The 23,230-nt window shown below is 33.8% G+C and overlaps 2 protein-coding genes across 6 annotated transcripts; one reads left to right on the top strand and one right to left on the bottom strand.

The window, feature by feature from the left end:
- Positions 1-4,648: 4,648 nt before the first annotated feature.
- LOC136201237 (uncharacterized) lies at positions 4,649-9,357 on the bottom strand. 3 transcript variants are annotated; one of them, XR_010673758.1, is made up of 5 exons: positions 9,180-9,357; positions 9,043-9,096; positions 8,889-8,940; positions 6,191-6,464; positions 4,649-5,235 (listed from the first exon to the last, which is right to left on the bottom strand). XR_010673758.1 is itself a non-coding variant. In XM_065991857.1 (4 exons), exons 1-4 carry the CDS (start codon positions 9,266-9,268, stop codon positions 6,255-6,257), a joined length of 405 nt encoding a protein of 134 aa, XP_065847929.1. In that variant the 5' UTR covers positions 9,269-9,357; the 3' UTR covers positions 5,326-6,254. The 3 variants fall into 3 exon arrangements, 1 of the variants encoding a protein (XP_065847929.1); XR_010673757.1 differs by lacking the exon at positions 4,649-5,235 and adding an exon at positions 5,331-5,737; XM_065991857.1 differs by lacking the exon at positions 4,649-5,235 and having other exon boundaries at positions 5,326-6,464.
- A 10,550-nt stretch (positions 9,358-19,907) lies between these two features.
- On the top strand, positions 19,908-23,020 carry LOC136201138 (protein PARTING DANCERS homolog). Of its 3 annotated transcripts, none has more exons than XM_065991722.1 (8): positions 19,908-19,999; positions 20,588-20,712; positions 20,796-20,884; positions 20,954-21,049; positions 21,129-21,223; positions 21,603-21,643; positions 21,752-21,832; positions 22,622-23,020. In XM_065991722.1, exons 1-8 carry the CDS (start codon positions 19,933-19,935, stop codon positions 22,769-22,771), a joined length of 744 nt encoding a protein of 247 aa, XP_065847794.1. In that variant the 5' UTR covers positions 19,908-19,932; the 3' UTR covers positions 22,772-23,020. The 3 variants fall into 3 exon arrangements, with proteins under 3 accessions (XP_065847794.1, XP_065847793.1, XP_065847796.1); XM_065991721.1 differs by having other exon boundaries at positions 21,749-21,832; XM_065991724.1 differs by lacking the exon at positions 20,954-21,049 and having other exon boundaries at positions 21,749-21,832.
- Positions 23,021-23,230: the final 210 nt, after the last annotated feature.

Below are 23,230 nucleotides of genomic sequence, written 5' to 3'. Positions count from 1 at the left end.
GTTTTTTACAAAGTACCATTACTTGGTGTGGTTTTCAAATCATTAAATGTATATATCATGATTCATTTTATTATATCAGTAAAGGGGTTAGATGCATTATTTATTGGCCACTGACTTACATAGTTATCTTAAAATGCTCATTCAACCCCAATTTGTCTCAATAAAATCACTAAATTTTGAGTTTGTCTCAATTAGATCACTCTATCAATTTTAGTGGTTAAAACACATCGAAATAATGACATGAGTGACACGTCAACATGAGTTAACATAAATCTCTGACCAAAATGAAATGTGACAACCACATGTCGGGTATTTTTATGAAAAAACTAAATTTTAGTTTTTTCATAAAAATAATCGACATGTGATAGCCAGGTGGCATATATGTGGATGTCATGTGTCATTTCGGTTAGAAATATGAGGGATAAATTACATATGTGGTGTATAACCTTTGCCTTATTTCACACTTTGGTGTACAACCTTCAATTTTGCACATAAAAGTGTATAACCTTTTGATGAGCTCCCACTAAAGTGTACAGCCGGTAATTATGACCGGTCAACCCTAAGTCAACATGCCACATCACCATTTTGACTTCTCTAAAAGTCAAAAATTGACCCACCTAATATGAAATTATTTTTGTACCTTTTATCCTTTATATAATTACTAAAAAACCTTATCTTCTTCCTCCATTATTTTTGCCATTTCCCTCTCTAAAACTTCCACTCTCTTTACCCTTTCTCTCTCTAAAGCTTTCACTCTCTTTAAAGGTTCATATTTAATTCTTTCCCTCTCTAACTCCCTCTCTCTAATTCAAATTTTAACGGGTTTCTCTCTATATCCATTAAGGTCGTTGGGCAAAGAGGACGTCGTTTGTTTTTAGGATTTTTTCTGCAGCTTGTTTTGATGAGATTATGACGTTCTCGAGCTCGCCGAGTCTGAGGTGCATGACTGGGCCGTGGATTTGGGATAAGTCTCACATTTTTTGGTGAGGGATGTTGCCGATTAGTTGATGGATGTTGCCGATTAATGGGAGTTTTTTTGGACCTGGTGGGAGGTTTGGACTTTGCAATTTCATGGCAATTTTTCAGAAAAGCAAGAGATTATGCTAGTTTCATCTCTTCATTCAATTTATAGTGAAGAACCATTAATGGAGTTCACTGACATCAACTTCTAAATAATGTGAAAACCCATTTCCTCACTGATCTGGTATTTGCGATCCGGATCGGTGTGACGGAATCAACTGCTTCGGGACTACGTAATATTGGTGACCTTTATATGGATTTTTCTGTGCAAAGTTACAAACTTTTCCTGGTAATTCTTCTTCTACTGTGAATATTTTCCAGAGGAGAATTAGGAAGAGGAGAGTTATTGTGGAGGTTATTACCCATTCTGATGGAGAAGATGGTGATGGAGAAGATGGTGATCGGAATTCTAATTCCATGGTTGGGGGAAATTACAGAGTGGTGTTTTGGGGAAATTGCAGAGAGATTAATGGGGTATCTTTGATTAGATGGGGAAGAGTTTAATTAGGGAGATAATTGTTAATGGATTTTAGTGGAAAGAAGAAGAAGGATTTTAGGGAGACCAAGATCATAAGATTCATAACCTTTTAACCAAAAAAGTATCCACTAAGAACACCAATGCAACTATACAAGCAAATGCAAAATAACCAGTAATTTTATATTCCTCAAGATGGGCTCTCTTCAATGCTCCCTCGTCTGCAAAACCTCCACCTGCCATGGCTGAACTTTCTGTTGTAAAAACCTCAAAAAGATACGCAGAGATGAAGGATTTACTTTTACTTTGAGAAGAAAATCACGCCAAATCGGGTTCCGTATTTGGGGAAGCAACCAATGTTAGCAAGGATTTAAGAGAGAGAAACTTAGAGAGAGAGTTGTTAGATAGATAAATATGAGAGAGATGAGTTAAGGAGAGAGAAAAAAAAAGTGAGAGAGGAGTTGCAAAGGAGGGTGACAAGGCTATTTTAGTAATTTTATAATAGGGTGTCAATTTTTGACTTTTAGAATAGTCAAATTGCTGATGTGGCAGCGTTGACCTGTGTTGACCGGTCACAAAAACCGGCTATACACTTTAATGGGAGGTCACTTAAAGTTTGTACACTTTAGTGTGCAAAATTAAATGTTGTACACCAAAGTGTGATAACAAGTAAAGGTTGTACACCACGTATGTAATTTACCCGAAATATGAGTTGTCTCATATTGACGTATCATTTATGTCATCATTCCGATGTTTTTTAATTGCTGAAATTGTCATAGTGTAACACCATGTTCCAATACCATATAGATATTATCCGTTTTGGCCCAAATCCAACATATTGGGCCTCACGGATTTAAAACGCGTCTGCATGTATTGGATTATCATCTTACTAATAAGTCTCAATCACTCCCTCTCCATTTCCGATATGGGATTCAGTTCATTCCTGCCCCCATCGACATCCCTTAGGGCCGCTCCTTGCTCAGGCCTTCTACCCCGGCGCCACCCACTCCGGACCGGATCATTACAGGCCACCAGCTTTCTCTTGGTCCATCCCCGAACCACACATCGTACATGGAGAGTCAGCTCTGATACCAATTGTAACACCTTGTTCCAATACCATGTAGATATTATCTGCTTTGGTCCAAATCCAACATATTGAGCCTCACGGCTTTAAAATGCGTCTGCATGTATTGGATTATCATCTTACTAATAAGTCTCAATCACTCCCTCTCCATTTTCGATGTGGGATTCAGTTCATTCCTGCCCTCATCGCCATCCCTTAGCACCGCTCCTTGCTCAGGCCTTCTACCCTGGCGCCACCCACTCCGGACCGGGTCGTTACATGCAGACGCGTTTTAAAGCTGTGAGGCCTAAAGTGTTGGATTTGGACCAGAGCGGACAATATCTAGATGGTATTGGGCCGGGATGTTACAATTGGTATCAGACCCGACTCTCCACGTACGATATGTGGTTCGAGGACGAACCAAATGGAAGCTGGTGGGCCTGTAACGATCTGGAGTAGGTGGCACCGGGGTAAGAAGGCCTAAGCAAGGAGCGGTCCTAAGGGATGGTAATGGGGCGGGAATGAATTGAATACCACATCAGAAATGGAGAGGGAGTGATTGAGACTTATTAGTGAGATGTGAATTCAATACGTGCAGACGCGTTTTAAAACCGTGCGGTCCAAGGTGTTGGATTTGGGCCTACATGGTATTGGAACAGGGTTACACATAGTGACTTAATTGAGACAAAACTCAAAATTGAATGATTTTATTGAGACACAAGTTGAGTGATCATTTTGAGATATACATGTTAGTGACGAATCGTGCATTTAACCAATTAGTAAAGTCACCGAATTTGTGTAAAATATCATCGAAGTCAAACATGTCACGTCATAAATCAAACATGCCACATCATAAATCAAATTTTTTATTTTCCAAATGGATAAAACACGTGATTTCTTTGATGAAAAAAATATCATACATTTCTTATTTGTAAATGTACCAAAAACCACAAATTGTTTTTTTTTTTTTCTTTACTTTTACTTTTCCCCTCATGTAAGGACTTACCCAGATTTTGAAATTTAGTTTTTATACAAGAAATTTGCTTCATTTTGAGGCAACTTTTAGTATATTTAACCTTAATTAATTTTTCCTATAGTTATTTAACAGCACTTATTAGTTTAGTTGACTTTTAGAAAGTTTCAGAGTTGCAAACATTGAATTGAATTGAGATCTCATTTCAAATTTTCTCTACCATTCATATTGAAAAGTGCACATAATTAAATTGTCTCCAATGTTTGATTTTGACCAATATTTTCATCCCAAAATGTAGGTATAAATATAAATTTGATTTCACACTTAATGATAAGAAAATCCTTAAATATTAATAATATTTTTCTAATATATCCTCAATTAATAAAATATTTTTTTATTAATATGGTATTAAATTTATTTTAAACTTAATAATTTTAAACCACAATCAACAAGGGTATAATAGGAAAGTGATAAATATTTATAGTTAGTTTTTAAAGTTTTAAATTTGTATTTAATATATGATAAGACTTATTAGGATTTATACAAAATAAAAGGATCGTCCGTAGATGGAACGGCCTAATCCAATAGAGAGAAAAGGATGTTAGCATTTCCCTATAAAATAGACTGTTAATTGTCTAACCTGATACATAGAAATAATCTGAGGACGGTGAAAAACTCTCTCTCACCATCTCTCTCACCTGTGTCGCCCTTTCTCTCTTTGTGTTTCACTATTATATCACACTTAATTTGTGGATTAATTGTTTCCTCTCCCAATTAACCTCTGCGTAGTTGAAGGTGATCGGTATGCCTTTGACTGACATGTAATATCCACGACCGGTGAAACACCATCAACATTCAAAACACATACTAGTCTTTAGTTTACTATCGTTTCCATGATAATAACATACTATGTATATTTAGATTAGTATTTTATTGTATCACAGTTTAACTTGCCTGTGTCCTCAACCTGTCAAATGTAAGTAGATCAGTAATCTTGAATACTCTATTAGGTTAATTCGCACAAGTGAACTAATAGAATATATTGTTTTCTTACAATTGAGGGCATTGTCAAGTTTATAATGACTAAAGAGTTGATAAAAATAAAAACTGGTGGACTATAAGATTATTTCTAAAAACACATAGACTAACTAGTGTATTATGTAAAAACACAAGAACCTTATAATTATTTACCCTAAAATAAATTATATATAAAGTAATGATTTATGGGATCGTTGTGGCAACTTTTAAAGTTGTTTACTATTGGATCATTTTTTAACAAAAGTTATCGAGAGTAATTTGGATGATTAAATTAATAAAATATTATATTTTAGTACGATGCGTTAAGTTTTGACACAGCTAGATTTTTCTTTTCAGCCTTATTATTGTTTTATCACTCTGTTATTACCGTTTTGCCACTAATGCTTATTTACTATTCTAACACTTCCTTTCCACCCTACCTTACCCCTTGTTCCTTTAGTTAAGAGATGTAATCCTAGAAAGAGCTTTATAGTGTTTTGTATTTAAACTAGAGGAGATATTTAAACCCCAACATTTGTAAGAATGATATCTTTTTCAATCAAAATACAAAACTTCTCTTAAAAAACAAGGTTTTATACCTTTTTATTGGGATTTACTCCTAGTTCAAGCTATAATAACGAACCCCTTTGTTGATTTTAGATCAAAATCAACTCTATCGTCATAAATCTGTATCAACACCAAAAAAATAAAAATCTTAACGTGTCTAAAAAATACACCAAAAAAATAAAAGATCAAAGCTTAACGTGTCTAAAAAAATACACTAAAACAGAAAAGATCAAAGCTTAACGTGTCTAAAAGATATAGTATAAAATAAAAGATCAAAGCTTACCGCGTCTAAATAAAAAATCAAGTGCTCAACACAATTGAAATGAGTAAACTCAAGAAGAAAAATTCTAAGTCTACTACTTGCTCGTCTATATCAGCTTATTCATAAATTGAATCCAAACTCAGTATAAATATATCTGTTTCTGGGCATAATTCTTACTCTAGATATAACTACTGCCATCAAGTATGACTACAGCAAAAATAGAATTTATAAAACTTAAAGAATTTATCTTTATTATAAAACTTAAAGAATATATCTAACAAAATGCTCAGGCTTTTTTGGGATTATTATCCTCAATTCTCAATGTAGACAAGCCATACAACGCTTTCTGGACTCTGAATACTGCAAATCATAAACAGCATATTCACGAACAAGTTCACGAGCCAAACATATGGCTATCCAGCCAAAAATGTTTAGCTGTAGACATGACATGAGAGTCCATATGATTGTAGGGTGAATTACATATCTGATGTACAACTTTGGTCTTATTTCACACTTTGGTGTACAACCTTCAATTTTGCACACTAAAGTGTACATCCAGTAATTGTGACCGGTCAACGTGTCATGTCATAAAAATCAAAATTGCTGATGTGACGCATTGACCGGTCAACTTTTGACTTTTATGGAGGTCAAATTGTTGATATGGCACGTTGACCGGTCACAATTACCGACTGTACACTTTAGTGGGAGGTCACAAAAAAGGTTGTACAAGTTGTACACCAAAATGTGAAATAGGACAGAGGTTGTACGTCACCAATGTAATTTACCTTATGATTGTATGAATCTATCATTTACCTGTAAATAATGCAGATGGATAAATGCAAAAGCAGATCGCTAATCGTTGCATACTTCAAACCATCTATGACTTCCCAGTTTTTATTTGTAGGTCTGAAGTAGAAGTTTGTAATGGAAAATTATCTTTGAGAGTCAAACAGCTGCTGATTTCTGGTTTCTTCAGAGAGGAATTGAATTTTTGAAGCTGGTTATGAAGATTTTCCTGCAGTGCCCGAGGCGAGAAAAGATCTGGGCTCTCGTAAACTTTGACAGCAAAATTTGCAGCAAGGTTAACCTGTGAGAAAATTAAGAAAATGGGTGTTAACGAAAAGGGAAATGGTATTTTTCTTCTCTCTCTAGCAGGAACCGAGTATTTTCTGAGTATTCCTAACCAAGAAATGTAACAGAACAGCTCGAACATAAGAAAATTGAGCACTTACAAGGAAAGCAATTGTTTATGAAACTGATGTGGATCAAGTAGAAGCTCAAGCTTTCAATCAGTCATCAACAACAACAACAAAGCCTTAGTCCCGAAATGATTCTGGGTCGGCTAACATGAACCATCATATAAAACCATGAAATCAAGTCGTATCAGCGACACAAATTCTCTCCCTCCACTCTGTCCTATCCACTACCATATTTACCTCAATCCCCAATAAACTCATATCACTCTCGATCACCCTCCTCCAAGTTTGCTTAGGTCTTCCCCTACCCCTCACCACTACATTCCTTTGCCACTCTTCAGTCCTCCTAACCGGCGCATCAAGCGCTCTTCGTCTTACATGGCCAAACCACCTTAGTCGGTTTTCCCTCGTTTTATTCTCAAGCTTTCAATCAGTCATCTCATGGAAAAAATGGAGGTCTTTCAAATGCTATCAGAAACTTATGTGATATGGGCAATATTTTAATAAAACCATCGGCGGTCGCACTTAAGTAAATAACAGAATGTTAACTACTTATAATGTAATGTTTAGAAAAACTAGAAAATATGTAGAAATATTTTACTTTGCTTTTGAATCCGGTGAGTTAAATTCATTACCATATTAATTAGTATGCAGCTTCATGACATGGATTCTATAAGAGAAAAACAAACAATTTCCCCGCTCGTATCTTAAGTGTTTTTCTCTTTCAGATATCTTCTATTAAAAAGTCAAGGTTTTTGTGATGGACTAGTTGAGAAAGTTGATAATTATCTAAATAATTGCAACACTATATACAACAACAACAACAACGCCCTAGTCCCGAAATGATTCGGGATCGGCTAACATGAACCATCATATAAAACCGTGAAATCAAGTCGCGCCAGCGACATAAATTCTCTCCCTCCACTCCCTCCTATCCACTACCATATTTTCCTCAATCCCCAATAGACTCGTATCAGTCTCGATCACCCTTTTCCAAGTTTGCTTAGGTCTTCCCCTACCTCTCACCATTACATCCCTTTGCAACTCTTCAGTCCTCCTAACCGGCGCATCAAGCGTTCTTCGCCTTACATGGCCAAACCACCTTAATCGGTTTTCCCTCATTTTATTCTCAATAGATGTAACCCCTATTTTTGTCCTAATTATTTCATTACTCACCCGATCCTTTCTCGTATGACCACACATCCATCTCAACAAACGCATCTCCGCCACCGACATCCTATGAATGTGACAGTGTTTCACTGCCCAACACTCCGTACCATATAATGATGGTGGTCTAATTGCAACACTATATAATGAAAAAAAATTGTAAATAGTAAAAATCAGCAATCACTTTACGACATCAGCTTCACTTCTATCGGTCAGTAAAATCGTGTGACACAAATGAAGGTCAATTAAGGTTGTTCTCTAAGCGAAACCTTCATGGAGAATAAGCTATAACAGACAACAAAAAACTGGAAATGTATCAAAACACAATGCTGTCAGATGTTTTTTACTCTGCACACAGCATAAAAAGAAAATGGAGAAAGAAAAACAGAATGTTGTAAGCATTCGCAGTACCGTTAAAGATGGTAAATGACTATATTCAACGAAAACTTGGCTAAAGCAGAAGCCACTCTGGAATAGAATAACTAATTAGGGATGGACGGACGACAATGTTAACACTTCAAGTGAAAGTAGATTGATAGAAGCAAGCATGAGAGTTGAGTTTACCCTGATTGCAGGAATACTTTGCTCGATTATAGTCATCTAAAAATCAGGGGAAAAAGTGCTATAGCTTCTAATTGCAGATCCAACATGCAAACTAGTTGAAAAAGAGACTACAGAAAGGCCAACCAAAAAACAATCTAAATAAAATTACTCAAACACCAAAGACTTAACAAACCGGAGCCAAACCACAATAAAATTAAGAAACAAAAGCCAAACATCAAGCTAAAGCATTTCTCTAAACAAGAAATCAATGCATATGTAGCTGTAAAGCCAAGCCCCCAAAAAATAACTACATTGACTATGGTAGAATCATTAAAACCTTCATAAAAAGCAGTACTCAATGTATAGTCCTAAATTCCCACAAGTACTTACTAAGGACTTAAATACTATTAGTTCATAACAATTCTACTGCAACTACGGAAGAGAGTGTGTATTCATAAGCTTAATTAAGCGATACATCAATTAAATTCATACCAATTGAGAACAAGATCTCTGTATTTTATTTCATAATTGAATTTGCACAAAGATAATACGAATTCAAATTCAAATCACCCAATTATCACAGTAAATTTGGTAGCCAAACATACCGACTGCGAGGCGGTGTTCAGGAAACTTTTTGCTAGAGGCAATATGCAGAACCTTCACAAATAACTCCGAAAGAGTTAAATAAGTATGAATTGACAAAATTGATGATATTTGGGGCTCTGATTGTTTCCAAGAAACTGAAGGAAAAAATCTTACATTCCACGGCCACCAGCTAGAGCTTCCTCTGAGGGGTCTTTCCATTCATCAAACCTAAAATACAGAAAATATGTTAACTGAAAATTACCCTAAACATCGAGAAGTAAATACAGAAGCAGAGAGAAATAGAGATTTACACCCAACCGTAACGGCGATCAAACAAGAGGCGAGTGGAAGGTCGGTTAGAGGAGGTGGGAATGGAGACTCTGGAGTTTGTGGTATCCATATCCACTTGCAGATTATTTGCAGCCCAGAATTGAACTATGTGCTTCACTTCCTGGAGCTAGAGGGAGGAGAAGAACCAAAGAGGATGATAACTTGTTAGGGTAAATTACAACTGTGGTCATTAAACTTTGGTTTTATTAATATTATAGCAATTCAACTGTAAAATAGGATATAGGTACCAAAATAGGTCTAAGGTTTTTGGGGAAGTACCAATTTAGGCTCAACGTTCAAAATAGCACTAATATACGCTTAACGTTTACAACATAATATCAATTTAGGCTTAACGTTTACAAGATAGCATCAATTTAAGCCTCACGTACAAAATAACATCAATATAGGCTTAACGTTTACAAAATAATACGAATTTAATCTTAACGTTTTACAAAATATATACAATTTAAGCTAAACGTCATAATTAAATTAATCATATTATATTATTTCCCTATTAATTTTATATGTTATCTTTTTATTTAGTTCTATATTCTTATTTATTATAATACAATTAATTAGTATTCTTGCCCATTAAAATCTTATATTTGTTTTTCATAAATGATTCCATGACTACTAAAAGTAATTGAATATCCACAATATTTTGAACACTGACATGTATCAATATTATTTTAACTAGTGTTCAAAATATTGTGGATATTCAATTACTTTTAGTTTGCATATATTACGTGAGCCATGAAATTTAAGAGTCATGGAATGGTTGATGAAAAAAAAAATATAAGGTTTTAATGGGCAAGAAAACTAATTAACTGTATTATAATAAATAAGAAAAGAGAACTAAATAAAAAGATAACATATAAAGTTAATAGGAAAAGAATATATAGTAAAACCTTTATATAGGAATACACTTGGGACCGGGCTATTTGTATAACAATTGGGAGGTTATTACTAAATAGAGTTTGGTATAATAAAATTTCTCAACACATTAAATTTTAAATTTTTATCATAGGAATGCATGATTTATATATAATGTATAACAATTGGAATCAATGGAACAAATTAAATATTTAGAATTTTAATTTAGAGTTTAGGTTTTCAATATATAGATAATTGGAAGAGTTTTATGGGAAAAATGTAAATATCAATGAGAATACTAAATATTTATAATTTCAAGTTGTAGTTTGTGTTTCCACCTCATAGATCATTTCAATAGTTTTTTTTAATATTTTATAATTTAGTTTGAATTCTTAATATATATATATATATATATATATATATATATATATATATAATTATTACTATATAGAGGCATAGTTTCTAAAGGTGGGACTAGTGTATAACAATTAACGTTTGGGAGGTTATTCCTATTTATAACTGGCCCAAGTTGGGACCGAGTTTTTTTTATAACAAAATAGAGATTATTCCTATATAAAGTATTCCTATATAGAGGTTTTACTGTAATATGGTTAATTTAATTGTGACATTTAGCTTAAATTGGATATATTTTGTAAAACGTTAAGCCTAAATTCGTATTATTTTGTAAACGTTAAGCCTATATTGGTGCTATTTTGTACGTGAGGCCTAAATTGAGGCTATATTGTAAACGTTAAGCCTAAATTGATATTATGTTGTAAACGTTAAGCCTATATTGTATTTTGAACGTTGAGCCTAAATTGGTACTTCCCCAAAAACCTTAGACCTATTTTAGTACCTTATCCCTATACTTAAATTTATGTTTTACTAATATTACGATCTCTTGTAAAAGTAGACAAATAAGCATTCACAAATTCAAAATAGAAAATTTTTAAAATTAAAGTTTTCGAAAAAACCACATTTATCATTGAGCTATATGTTTTAATTTTTTAATTACTGCTTTTGGAGTTTTTTCTCTTCAAAGAGTCAATTTATTTCATATAATTAAACTATATCTAAATGGCTTTAAAAAAAAAGTTGCTTAGAAGGTTATTTTCATCGGTTCTACAATGAAGAGTTAACTGTTATTAGATAATGAAGAGTTAATTGTTATTAGATTAGCCAAGGTTGAGTTATTTTTATGTTAAAAATATTAAAATTGAATGGTTTTTATGTCAATTCTAAAATTTTGTTGATTATAATATTAATAAGGGTGAGCATCGTTGTAGTTTACCTGAATAGTTAAGAGGAAAAACTGTAGCATACTAGGATGTAAATGCGGCGGGGATTCCCCATTCCCATCGGTAATCCGCTTCGACGGGAACGGAGAATCACTTGTAAGAATCTCCATTAGACAGGGATGAAGATACTTTTGTTTCCTGTGGCAATGATGGGGAAAGGTATCCCCGTCCTCGCCTCGTTAATCCCTGATGGGGTCCCCAATCATTTCCCATGATAAATGATTTTTTTTATGATTTAAGTACATTTTAATAAGGTGATTTGTAGTTTTCAATTTTAATTTTTTTATGGTGTGGATAATTTGATAATAATTGTTGATGTTTGATATTATTAGCTACTGTTTCTTAAAAATTTTAGGCTTTACTAGTTTTTTTTGTTTTAAACACAAATGGTGGAGATAAAAATTTTGAAACATCTATAAACGGAGAATGAGGATCTCCGTCTAACTCACGGGGACGGGAAATCTCCGACTAGTCGAGGAACGGGGATGGGAAATACATTTCCTGCCCCGTCCCGCCCTATTTACATCCCTAGAGTAGACATGTCCATGAGCTCGGGTACCCGTCCGGCCCGTCCAGGCCCGTGTTCCTTGGGCCGGGCTGGACAGTGAAATTTACTCTTAGGTCCATCCCGGTCCAGGCCCGTTAAAGCCCGCCTATTTTTTGGGCGGGCTTGGGACATATGAAAATATCACTGGCCGGCCCGCCTTATTAGTATTAATTAGAAAATTTATATATTTATAATTAAATATTTATTTTAAGTATAAATTTGATTTTTTATAATTAAAAATTATGTACATTTTTTTAGGTGGGCTTATATGGATTGAGCTTTGGATTTGATTTTTAAGCCCGAGTCCAATCCGACCTGAGCCCGTCTAAATTAATACTGGGCTGGGCTGGACTGGGCTTGGGACGAGCATTTTTACATAACAGCCCGCCAGGCCCGGTCCATGGACAGGTCTAGAGTATACAGAAAAATGTGCATTTATTATACAAAAAATGGAGCTAGTACGGGCAATCTGGGGCATTCTTTAACATTATAAAACGTGATAGTTATAGTGTGGTATTAATTAACATTATAAAACATGATAGTTATAGTGAGGTATATATGAAATGAAATAGTTAAAATGAGTATTAATTAACATTATAAAACGAGATAGTTATAGTATGTTTTTAATTAACATTATAAAACGTGATAGTTATAGTGTAGTATTAATTTGGTATTAATTAACATTATAATTTTTAATAACACATTAATAATTTATATTTAATAGATATTATTATTTACAACATCGGTTACAATTTATTGTATTATATAATGTAAGGAGTCTATTCTTTTTTTCTTCATAAATTTACATCCTCACAAACTCAAAACTTGAGGTACGGCTATGTTGGATTTTGTTAGAGTTATATGATTCTTTTTTTAATTGTTTTATGTTGTGCATTGTTATTTGAAAAAAAAAAATTGTTTATTGGTTTAAGTTATGATTAAGTTGTTATACATTTGTTACAAAACTGAACTCTTAAATAATGTATAAATTAACTTTATTTGTTGTATTTTGTTGTATTTTTTTTTAATGAATTTGTTTTCATGCAGTATGACAATGTTGCAATTGAAACCTCGATTCAACCAAATTAATCACCTCTTTGCCGAAAAAGACACCCGGAGAATAAGAGTCCGGCTAATTAGGTTATGTGAAGCATTTAACATAAAAGATAATAATTCCATAATGAGTCTGGATATGATATTGATAGATGAAAAGGTATTTATTTCACATTTTTATATATTCATTAAAATTATAAATATATTGATATAACTTTTAGAAGGAATACAATCTTATGTTCATTAGGAATAAGCCTTTAGCTTTGTAAAACTGACATAATTTTGAAGTTCTCAATAACATGAATTTTTCCTTCATGTAATTTGCTTTGAAATTTATCAATTTTGACTTTACGGATGTTTCCATGAATGATGCTACCCTAATCAAAATGAAAAATATTATTTAAATAAATAAAATAATAGAATGAATTTATTCAAAAATAATAATAGAATGAATAACAAAATAGAAAAATGTGATAGTGTGTATTAACTATCATTATGTGGATATTAATTAACATATGATAGTTATAGTGAGGTATATATGAAATGAAATAGTTAAAATGAGTATTAATTAACATTATAAAATGTGATAGTTATAGTGAGGTATTAATTAACATTATAAAACGTGATAGTTATAGTACGGTATTAATTAACATTATAAAATGTGGTAGTTATAGTGTAGTATTAATTTGGTATTAATTAACATTATAATTTTTAATAACACATTAATAATTTATATTTAATAGGTATTAGTATTATTTACAACATCAGGTACAATTTATTGTATTATATAATGTAAGGAGTGTGTGATTTGTTTTCTTCACAAATTTACATCCTCACAAACTCAAAACTTGAGGTACGGTTATGTTGGATTTTGTTAATAGCACGTTTTATAATATTACACTATAACTATCACGTTTTATAATGTTAATTAATAGCACATTATAACTATCATGTTTTATAATGTTAATTAATACTCATTTTAACTATTTCATTTCATATATACCACACTATAACTATCACGTTTTATAAATTAATTAACACCCCTTTCATATAATGATAATATAATGTTAATTAATACCCATATAAGGATCATTAATACACATTATCACGTTTTTCTATTTTGTTATTATTTCTATTATTTTATTTATTGAAATAATTTTTTTTAATTTTGATTATGGTAGCACCATTCATGTAGCATCCGTAAAGCCAAATTGATAAATTTTGAAGCAAATTACATGAAGGGAAAATTCATGTTATTAAGAACTTCAAAATTATGCCAACTTTACAAAGCTACATGCCTATTCCTAATGAACATACGATTTGTCTTCTTTCTAAAAATTATATCAATATATTTACAGTTTTAATGAATATATAAAAATGTGAAATAAATACCTCTTGATCTAGTAATATCATATCCAAACTCATTATGGAATTATTATCTTTTGTGTTAAGTGCATCTCATAACCTAATTAGCCCGACTCTTATTCTCCAAGTGTCTTTTTCAGGGTTGAGTTGAATTCGAAACACCCAAATACACCCAATGATATTCGTAGCCTCGGAACATGGTACCAATTCACAAGTACCATTATCAATTAGAGCATTATACTTAGAGCTCATAGTAGTGCGCCATTCAGATTTTGCATAAGGCCTGCATATAACAGGTTGGGTTTTAGACTCAATAGTAGTTTGATGTGCCTTTGGTTTTAATTTTCCGGTCTGTATGCGTGTCACCATTTTGTGAATTTTGGTAGATGTAGTAGGGTTATATGTGGTTGTTTCTATGTTGGCAGTGGGTAGGGAGGGCTGTTGTGTAATTATAGATTGTGGGGGGGGGAGGTTGGTGTATGTGAAGAAGTTGGAATAGCAGTAGGCGAGGGATGTGTTTAAGCTGTTGTAAATTTATTGATTTCGATGGTGAGTGGAACAACAGGTGTAAGGGTCGCAATTTGATGTTGAATTTCACTCAAATTTGAAGCATGCGGTGCATATGGAATTATTTGATGATGATTGACCGGACTAGAAGACAGTGGCACTGTTGGAGGTTGAGCGCATATAGAGCTGCTGATTGAATATGTTGTAAAACTGGCATAGTGATATTGCTAGGAGGAATAGTTGTAAAAGGTTCCTTGAGAGAAGGAAATTTGACTGTAACGGGTTGGGTAGACTAATTAGCTTGTGACACATGGTCACGATATAACTCTGAATAAGGAAACTCTTGTTCATTAAACACAACATGTGAGACAAAGATTTTATCAGTGAGCAAATCATAACACTTATATCCTTTATGAATTTTGCTATAACCAAGAAAAACGCATTTTCGGGAACGAACAACTAGTTTGTTAGAATTGTATGGTCTAAGCCATGGATAACATAAACATCCAAAAGGACGAAACATATGATAGTCATGAGCAGTATCAAACAACTTTTGATAAGGAGAACAATAATCAAGAGACGAAGCAGGCAAATGATTAATGATATGAACAACACAATCAAACGCGTAAGTCGAGAATAAATTTGGAATTTTGGCATGATTTAATAAGGAAATGCCAGTTTCAACCACATGTCTATGTTTTCTTTCAGCACACCCATTTTATTCTGGTGTATAAGGACATGAAACCCGATGATTAATGCCATTTGATGATAAATATTGAGTAAGGGCTTGAAATTTCCCACCCCAGTTAGATTGAAAGGTTTTAATAGGCCTTTGAAAATGTTTCTCAACAAGGGTGCAAAATTTGATGAACACACTTATAACTTTTGATTTAAACGCAACAAAAATATCTATGTGTATTTGCTGAAGTGATAAAAAAAATAACACATAAAAACGATATTGATCATGAGAAGTTATAGGTGTGGGACCTCAGACATCAGAACATATCAAATCTAGAGGACCTTTTGCGACATAATCAGATTTAGGAAAAGGAAGACGATGAGATTTACTATCACAGCACGAATCACATAAACCACGATGTTTATTATCATCAAACAGAATATTATTCAAACAAAGGGCTTTCTTAACAATGGGAAATTTGCATGGCCTAATCTAGCATGCTATAACGGAAGAGAAACATGATGTGCTTGAATATGATGGGTAGTGATGGCGGAATGGACATGGTATAGATACCATCTTTATTCTTTCCTCGATAAATCTCCCTCTGTGACTCCAAATCCTTCAAAATAAAATGGTTGCAAAGAATTCAACCGAGATAGGATTAGCTTTGGTTAGAGAAGAAACAAATCATAAATTATTAACTATTTTTGGAACATGCGGTATATCACGAAATTGAACGGAGGAATTAGAAAGTGGAATTTTAGAATGTCCAATATGAGTTATAGGAAGAGTATTACCATCACATATTATAACAGCTTCGGGTCGGTCATATTCCGAATGAACAAGCCAACCAGTCGAAGTTGAGGTGGATGTGGTTGCTGTTGAAACACCTTTCCAACGAGATTTTGATTTGACAAAATAATCCATGATTAAGAGACAATTAAATTTAAGTGCTTTGATTTAATTGTACTAATGTGTTTGTTCAATGTTGAGTATAAATATAAATACAAATAAAAATAAAAAGTAAGACAGGACGAAGTCAGCATAAGATTACAGCAAAAGCTGAGTAGAGTGGAACTCAGCATGAAAGAAGAAAAGCTATCTTCAGAACAGAAGCCTACAGTTCAAGTCAATCAACAAAACAGAGTGGAACAAAACTCAGTATCAAAAGTCTTCTTAAGAATCGTCTTACAGAACAGAGCTGACCATAGAAGCTGAGAACTCAGCTTATGAATTGACAACAATTAAAGACAACGAATAGCAAAGTCAAGCTGAGTAGTCTTCAGGACAGCATGAAAAATCCGTTTGCTAAAAGACAAGTCCGACAACTGTCTGCACCAATAATAGAAACATTAGAATTACGCAAAAGCCAATTTCGAGATAAATGGGCCAACTGTTCTGTTGCTAAAAGACAAACTGGCACAAAATGACGAAACCTGCTAAGAAGAAGACAAACCTGCGAATGTAGAATTCAGACGTCAGGATTGGCCTGCACACCTGAAGCTGACCAGAATCTTGTCCCCCAAAAGAGCCGTTTTGGACTCAACGGATAAATCAAATTCAAATGATTTGATCCTCATATTACAACTATAAAAGGACAAGCATACCTCTTGAATCATTGTCGATCGAACAAGAAAAATACAAGAGAGAAAAATACAAGTTCAAAGCACATCAAAACAAAAAGAAATCTTACACCAACTTTCTATTCTTGTGTAAAAGCTAGAGTGATTTTTGTAATCATCTAAAGTGTTCTTTGTCGGAAAAAGAACAAGTCTGTATCAATTGTATATTGAGAGTGTTGTACTGAGTACTCGGTGTTGAGTGCTTAGTGGTAGAGAAATCTAGGTGTTTGGTTATAGCACTTAGTAGGAGTTGAGTAGACGAATAGAGGACAGTACTCTTGCATATTCAACTGCCTTATAAACGGTTTGTGCTCTACCTTTAAAGAGCTCAGTATTGGATTTAAAAAGCCCGGAGGGATTCTGGGGACTGGACGTAGGCGGAGAGGCCGAACCAGGATAAGTCGTACTGAGTAATTTCTAACTCTCCCTCAATATATCTATATATGTGTTGTATGATTAAATTGCTCAGGATATAAATTACAAAAGCTGACACTGAATAATCTTGGTGCTGAGTTGGAGGCTGAGCTTAAGTCTTAACTCCAAACTCACAAGTAAAACAGTTCTAGTCAGCATCTGACTAAAGCTGTCTTACAATTCACGGCCGTGCTGACCTTGAGTAACTTAAACAATTCAAAGAATTAATTAAGTCAGCATTAATTAAATCGAAAAAGTTACATTAGTTCCTAACCCCCCCCCCCCCCTCCTTGGAACTAATCACACGGGACCAACAGTTGCGAGATTAGATTGTGGCCTAAAATTATGTCTGGTATTTCGATTTTGCTTTGGTGATGGGCATTGTCTGGATATGTGCCTAATTCATTTACAGTTATGACAAGTCATCAAACTAACATCCAAATGAGTAGAGGCAGTGTTAAATGGGTGGCTGGAGTAGGTGCTAGAGTAATTACCATGAGATCGACCTCTTCCCCTCCCATTGACGTGACCAACATAGTGAGTCGAAGGGGTGAAAATTGGTTCAGGAGCCTCTCTAGCCAATTGGCATGCTTCATTGTATAGTAATCCGGTGAGATTATCAAATGAAATAGGCTCAAGGCAAGCCTATAATGCACGAACAAACGGGCGATAAGGAGGTTCGAGTCCGTTTAAGGTAGCTTCAACCAAATCATCTTCAGAAATAGGGCTCTGAAGTGCAGTCAATTGATCGCTAATGTGCTTGGCAGTCTAAAAGTGATTCAAAATTGTATCATTCACACGACGGAGATTGTGCAATCAATGCTTTAAGTCCTTGATTTGAGATCGATATCCTGTGGGATATGCTTTTACCAGTTCATTCCACGCAACTAGGGTCATTTCGACTCCAACTATTTGAGGCAAAACGCTCACTGACAGAGACAAAATTAAGAGACTGAGAACTTGTTGATCCAATTGCTCCCAAGTCTTGAACACCGAATTAACATCTCTAGTAGGCAACTCCTTTGTCGGTGGAGTTTCGGTTGCATCAATATGATGTGCCAACCATTGGCCCTTCAGCAGCGGCATAGGCTGCGTTTTCCATAATAAGTAGTTTGTGGAGGTTAGTTTGTGAGAAATCTGTGTCAAGAAACTGGTTAGGTTAAAAACGGCAGTGGGGTTGTGGTGGGTGTTATGATTGGTGATTTCGTGTTAGAGGAAGATGAATTTGTGTCGTTGTTTGACATGGTGAATGAAGGAAAAAAATGGAATTGAGAAAAAGACAGGATGATTCAAGCTTATGAAACCACTTTTGGCTCTAATACCATGAATAGACTAAAACCTCACTGAGTATTATGTGATATCATCATGGTTTATATGGAAAGTACAAGAGAGAAAGGTTACAACTAAAAGATGCAGAGAATATTAACCTATTCAAATACAGATTAGTTTAACAAATATTATCTACTTAAATATTTAACAAATATCCTAATAACTGCAATGACTAAACCGTCCTCTATCAGTTAGGTGCTCTGTTTTATTTTCTTATTGAAGTGGATCTAAACTCGTGCTTGAGAGATAGTTATCCCTTACATTGGTAAGGAATGTATAGGTTGGATTCTCGAAAAGAGAGGAGCAATGGTGGTTCTTTTCAGGCCGCTTGAATTCTACCAGTGAATAGAAACTTAGATATATATTAAATGAATAAAAATAATATATATCACTAATCTGAGCTCCATGAAATTGAGTATTTTCATCAATAATAATGTAAAAAACTTAATATGGTAATTTTAGGGATTAAATGCACCATTAGTCACTTAATTTATATGGTTGTCTCAAAATGGTCACTCAACTTTAATTTATCTTAATAAAATCATTGAACTTGAATTTTATCTCAATATATCACTTCATTGTTTTTAGTGATTAAAAGAGATCAAAATGATTTATTCAAAAAAAAAAGAGATCAAAATGGTGACATGGATGACACATCAGCATAAATTGAGTGAATCCACATATGTGCCACCTGGCAAGCACATGTTGGTTAATTTTATGAAAAAAAAACAAAATTTAAATTTTTAAATTTTCTTTTTCATAAAAATAACCGATATGTGGCTTTTCCGTGTCGTTTTGGTCAGATCAGTATGCTATTTTAGAAGTGTATTTAACCCTAATTTTAGAAGTGTTTTCCAAACAAAGTTTCTTTCTCAAAATGGACATTATGCTATTTTGGAGAATGGGCTGGGCCGGAGTATAAGTATTGGGTAGCCCAGCTCATTCTAACTTGAATACGTACTTCTTATCAACAGAAAAAGGACACCACGGCGCCAGTTTAAAAATCTCACCATTCCCGCCTCAATTTCCCCTTCCGGAAGCTCAACTATGGCGACTTTCAACTCAATCTACAGAGATCCGGCGGTTCAGAATCCATCAAATCACACATCTTCAGGTTCCTTCTTTCTCTCGAATCATCTGATTCTCATGAGTGCTTCTCTACAACTTGCTTAGCTTTTATCACACTTATAATCTGTTTGGTTCCTCAGAAATCATTGGAAAGTAGACGGAATTGAAATACTTCTATATGCATCTGAAAGAAATGAATTAAGGCTCCTTGATCTTGAACTTTTTATTTGATTGTGAGTAAATTGAGAAATGAAAGAAAACTCCTGATTCCATTAGTTTAATCGAGTTTTAGAGCTGTATCTTCCTCAGATCAGATCATGAGGTATTCAATGAAGGATACATGGTTGAGATAATGATCTTCATACTTAAGGCTCCTTGGATTTTGAACTTTTTGTTTCTGATAGCTGAGTGAATTGAGAAAGGAAAGAAAAATCCTGATTCCATTAGTTTAATCCAGTTTTAGAGCTGTGTCTTCCTCAGATCAGATCCTGAGGTATTCAGTGAAGGATACATGGTTGAGACACTGATCTTCATATATTTGAACAAACAATTTCTTATTTCGTATGAGATTTGAATGTTTTACTAGAAATAGCGTGGTTGAAGCAATGTTGTTTGATCGATTATTTATTTGCAGGTAATGTTGGAGTTTGTATGATGAATAACAAATGGAAAGATGAACAACATTTATCGTTCATCAATTTCATCTCCTCCTTCCTAGCGGCTAATTCCTTCCGTCTCAACATTGTTCCGATTTCTCCAGTAATTAGCTTTCTTTGTCTCTTAATTATCGTATATGAATTTTATCTTCTCCGTCAGATGAAACTTCCATTTTCAACTTGCAGGATTTCATTTTTAACTGTGGGGGATTGTCTGTAGCGTTCATCTTGTTCACCAATTGGGATTGTGAAAATGCCATGCCGATCTTCAGCAGGTATTCCTGTATTTTTAATTTGGCTCTGCTCAATAATTGTTCAATTGACATTAATTATCTGATATATAGAGTTCAGAAGCTGAAGACACAGTTTGCTAACCTTTATGTCGTTGTATGCCTTCCAACCAAGGAGCACAACGATTCGTTTGTTCGCTCTTACTTCAAGTGAGCTACACTTTTTTTTTTACCAGAAAATTGTGGATCTGATTCTGAAGAATTTGGCTTGTTATTGCGTATGTTGAAGGTATGGAATGGAGTTTGGCAGGCCAACCTTTGTGCCAGTTCAAGACAGAGAGATGGGATTTGAAAAAATTGTCAAAATAGCTCTCTCTCGCGGAGGTAAAGTTAAAGATGACTGAATTTCAATCTTTCCTTCAAAAATAATGGCTTAATACTTGCTTGGTCAAATAAACTGATTGACTGTGAAATTTGAAGATATTTCATTAGCTCTTAAACTTGCTTTAAATGACATAATTAACCTTCTAAGTTCTACTCGGTACAACAAAAGGGATTTGGATAAGATAAAGTGCGTATTAGTCCAGAAACCAATAAGTTACGTTGAGTAAGTTATGAGAGTCAATAAATCATTTTAAGCAAATTTAGGAAGTTAATGAGACATGGCCAAAATTTAGGGGTCAATCCGATTATTTAACCAAGTGCAAGGGGCTGATGTCCAAAAGCAAATGCTGTTTTGAATGAACTAATTTATTTACTGCAGAATGCAAGCGGCAGGATGTTATGACCAAGTTGAAGACAGAGGTTAGTTTGTAGAATTTTATTCTCTTTTCTCCTTAATATTATGTGTTTGTGATATGATCTTCCATAATTATTTGTTTCAATTCTTGATGAACTTTTATTGTGAAGAAGAAACAGGCTGTGCAGGCGATGGAAAATTTCCTTCGAGTGATTACATCTATACCAGGCATTGATAATCATGATGCAAATTCGGTAATTAAATCCATTTTAATGCAACCAGAAACTCTTCCTTTCCTCTTAATAGCATTGATACACAGTAAATGAGATAAACTAAACATAAGTGAACTTCACATTCTTATGTCTGGTTGTTTGTGCATTAACAAGTTATGATAGTTCATGAATAGAATGTTAATATGACATATAATTCTACAACTACTTATTAAGGTATGAAAGTAATATTGATGTACAGGCATTGATAATCATGATGCAAATTCGGTAATTAAATCCATTTTAATGCAACCAGAAACTCTTCCTTTCCTCTTAATAGCATTGATACACAGTAAATGAGATAAACTAAACATAAGTGAACTTCACATTCTTATGTCTGGTTGTTTGTGCATTAACAAGTTATGATAGTTCATGAATAGAATGTTAATATGACATATAATTCTACAACTACTTATTAAGGTATGAAAGTAATATTGATGTACAGGCATTGATAATCATGATGCAAATTCGGTAATTAAATCCATTTTAATGCAACCAGAAACTCTTCCTTTCCTCTTAATAGCATTGATACACAGTAAATGAGATAAACTAAACATAAGTGAACTTCACATTCTTATGTCTGGTTGTTTGTGCATTAACAAGTTATGATAGTTCATGAATAGAATGTTAATATGACATAATTCTACAACTACTTATTAAGGTATGAAAGTAATATTGATGTAGCATCTTAGGGAAATTTTGGTTTTCAGAAGCCCTCCTTAGAGAACTTTGATTGAATTAATTATAATTTGCTTGAATACTTGTTTGTTTCAGCTGATTCAAGCCGTTGGTTCGATTGAAGCAATTGCTAAAGCATCCAAAGAGTACATTTTAGAGAATACAGATCTTTCGTCTGAAAAGGTAGAAACCATTACTAGATTTTTCCGAGATCCTAAGTTTTACCTTAGTCCCAAAATCAATTAATGCAAAATATAGTCAATTACTCAATGAATTGGTTGGATTGTTAAATTTGTTTCCTAGAATTTTACTCTGTCTTGCACAGTGGGGGGCTAATTTTAACGTGCGATTGAGGGTAAATTTTCAAAATCCAGTCCGTTAGAGTTGGGTAAAATTTGTTTAGCCTCTAACGTGTTAAAACTGTAAAAATGTTATATTTTTTAAAAATTAGAGCCTGTTCCCTGGACTGCTCCACCCCTAGTCTTGCATAAATGATAAAAGCTGTGTATAGAATTAGTATGTCAACTTCATGGGTTTGGCAGAAGTTTTTCTTCTTTTCTAAAAGTTTCTTCATGTCTTCAATAATTGTGTAGAATAGCATGTCACTATGAAAATCGATAATTTAGGCCGATCCAAAGATGTAGGATACTGTTTGATGCAAGCAGCACGACAACTAAAATCAAATTCGAAGGACGAGTGAAGCAT

Source organism: Euphorbia lathyris, chromosome 7, assembly GCF_963576675.1.
Source record: "Euphorbia lathyris chromosome 7, ddEupLath1.1, whole genome shotgun sequence".
Classification (NCBI taxonomy): domain Eukaryota; kingdom Viridiplantae; phylum Streptophyta; class Magnoliopsida; order Malpighiales; family Euphorbiaceae; genus Euphorbia; species Euphorbia lathyris.
This window is presented reverse-complemented; position numbering and strand designations above follow the sequence as displayed.